The 2,691-nt window shown below is 44.9% G+C and overlaps 1 protein-coding gene across 4 annotated transcripts in view; it reads right to left on the bottom strand.

Moving 5' to 3' along the window:
* LOC102473037 (retinol dehydrogenase 16) overlaps positions 1-2,691 on the bottom strand; it is an 11,971-nt gene that overhangs the window by 5,157 nt on the left and 4,123 nt on the right. For 3 of the 4 annotated variants that reach the window (XM_006171915.3, XM_006171916.3, XM_014585583.2), the window contains one exon: positions 1,715-1,973. The exons of the other annotated variant lie outside the window; for it this stretch is intronic. In XM_006171915.3, the coding sequence (XP_006171977.1) occupies positions 1,715-1,973 (259 nt within the window). The remainder of the gene's footprint in view (positions 1-1,714; positions 1,974-2,691) is intronic. 4 annotated transcript variants of the gene reach the window in all.

The following is a 2,691-nucleotide window of genomic DNA, read 5'->3' as shown; positions in this document are numbered from 1 at the left end:
CCCTCATGGGTCTCTTCACCTTCTGGAATGCCAATTATCTGGATATTTGGACATTTGATGGTATCCAGTACTTCTTGCATATTATTCTCAAATTTTTGGGCCATTTTCTCAGTCTTCATGGTGGATTTTTCTAGGCCAGCCATTTTCTCTTCTACATCTGAGATTCTATTTTCTGAATGATCTAGTCTGCTTTTAATACTTTCCAGGGAGATTTTTACTTCTTGTATTATAGACTTCATCTCTAGCAGTTCCGTTTGAGTCTTTTGAAAAGTGTGTAATTCCTCTTTTAGATCTTGCAAGAATTTCCTCATCTCCTGGAACTCATCAACTTCTTACTCCTTTCTCTTTATCAGTTCATTATCTCTCTTCTCTTCCATCTCTGTTAGCTTTGACATTATGAATGATCTGAATTCCTTATCAGACATTTCCATGATTTTCACCGAACTGCTTGTGGATGAAGAAAAGTTACTCTTTTCCCTTGGAAGAGAGGTATTTTCTCGTTTTCCCATATTTCTCATGATCCGGCGGTGATTTCTTGTCATCTGATGGATGGTGTGTTTCTTTCAAGTTCTTGAAGTTCAGCCGCTAGCTCATTTGTTGGAGGCTGAATTATCAGTAGAAAATCTTCATTCCCTGAAAAATCTAGTTCTCTGGAGCCATGTGGAACCTTCTTCTCAAGACCTGAGCATTTTACTGCTTCTATATTTCTTAGTTCCCTCTGTCCCTTTTCTGCCCCCATAACACCACTGACCATCTCTCAGCTGGTCTATTGCAGCTCTCTGTAATGGAGTATATTCCTGCCACCAATCCCAAGATCCTTTATCAGCCTTTCTCTGATCTGCAGCCAGTGTAATCTCTAGCTCCTGATTTGACCAAGTAGCTCCCTGAATAGTTCCCTTCCATTTGGTTTTACTGCCCATAACATGAAGTTCCAGGGCCCACAGTCCTCCCACAAGCCCACTTATGCCACCTGATCACCTTCCCTCCTGCCAAGCTCAGCTTTATCCTCTCACATCAGGAAGACCTTGCAACACAGACAGACAGCTAATGCTCACACTGGCTTGGCTCTCATCATTCCCTCATATGAGAGCCTTTCCTGCCCTTCCCCACCAGGCTGCCAGGGTCAGGCCTTCAGTTCATAGCTCAGACCTCACATGTAAATACTCCCAAATATGTTGGCTACCGTGGCTGTCAGGGATAATTTGATCACACCCATCAAAAGACTAGGCAACAATGAGTTTGTATCCCTTATTCCTATTAGCTGATTAAGTTTTTAGTTCAAGAACCAATTATTAGAGTCCCAGAACACATTTATTGGCCACTCATATAGGGGCCCTGTAAGTAACTGCTGAAATGAGTCAGAAGCTCTACTCACACCTCCAGGGCTTTCTGAAGCTGAATATCACAGTGCTTATGTACATTGGTTTTGGATCCACATGATCCAGACCCACTCCCTTAGACACTCCAAACATGGCCTCTCCTGCAAGGCCCTCCCTCATACAAGGAGCACCTTCTACACCCAAAACCTGGAAATGTGCTCCCAATCAAGGATGTATAAAATCAGGAGGAGGGTGGCATGGCAGTTAGGAAGCAAAAGAGAGAGAGGAATGTCCATGGAAGGGCCTTAAGACTCTGATTTAAAGAATGCCCTGAAAGACTTGCTGGGGGAAACAGGAACAAGAGGGCTGAGGGAGGGGCTGTCCCAGGTCAGTACCTGAGGGAGTCTGAGAAGGCCTCTACGCCGTACTTGGAGATGCAGTAGCCCCCACCAAACAGTGACACCCGGCCCATGACACTAGCAACGTTGACCACACGACCCCTCGCCTTCCTCACTAAGGGAAGCAGGCTCAGAGTCACCTCGATCACCCCCACCAGGTTCACATTGAGGATGGTCACAAAGTCCTTTTTAGTCAACCACTCATTGGGTGCCGTGGGCACAGAGATGCCAGCGTTGTTCACAAGGCCCCAGAGTCCTAGGGACAGAAGAAAATGAGAGAGCTACAATGAGTTGAGCCTGTATAGTGTGGACACAATGATGGTTCAAAATCACATCCCAGTAGACCAAGTGCATTAGGATAAGTATCAATGGGGAATGAGGGTAGAACAGGAACAGCATGGCATCTCCTTGGGGTGCAGGTTCTGTAACTGGTGGACAATAGCTTTGCCTTTCTTCCTCCACAGGTCTTGACCCAACCTGTATCCCTTCCTCCTCTTCCTCTCAGCTGACTGAGTTTTATTTCGGGAACCAGCTCTCCTGTACCTAACCCCTTAGTTGATGGCAGGTGCTCATGCTGAAGAAATACTTTGCTTCAGAAGTCTAGAAACATGGCCACTGGTGTCTGTTTGTTCACACATTAACATGGTCCTCTCAGATATCATGCACACTCACCTACATTTCAGCTTTTCTAGAAACCAAGTATAGTGTGTGTTCTGTAAATATCCACTGAGAGTTAGAGACAGAGTGTGACAGAGTATGAGGAAGAGAGAGAACAGAGGGAGACAAAAGATAAAAGTAAAAATAAAATAAAAAATAAAAGGCTAATAACTGGGTGGTGTTTGGTGGACCAAGACCTGAAAACTACATTTGGGCAGAATGTGGACAGCAATTCCATATTTGACCACACGGTTCTTGCCTTGAAACATCCTGCATTGATACTGAACAATGCTCCTGCAGGAGCACTTGGAAGGATC

This window comes from Tupaia chinensis, unplaced genomic scaffold (genome assembly GCF_000334495.1).
Source record: "Tupaia chinensis unplaced genomic scaffold, TupChi_1.0 Scaffold150006_1, whole genome shotgun sequence".
Taxonomy (NCBI): domain Eukaryota; kingdom Metazoa; phylum Chordata; class Mammalia; order Scandentia; family Tupaiidae; genus Tupaia; species Tupaia belangeri.
Note: the sequence above shows the minus strand (reverse complement) of the source record. Positions and strands in the feature narration are given on the sequence as shown.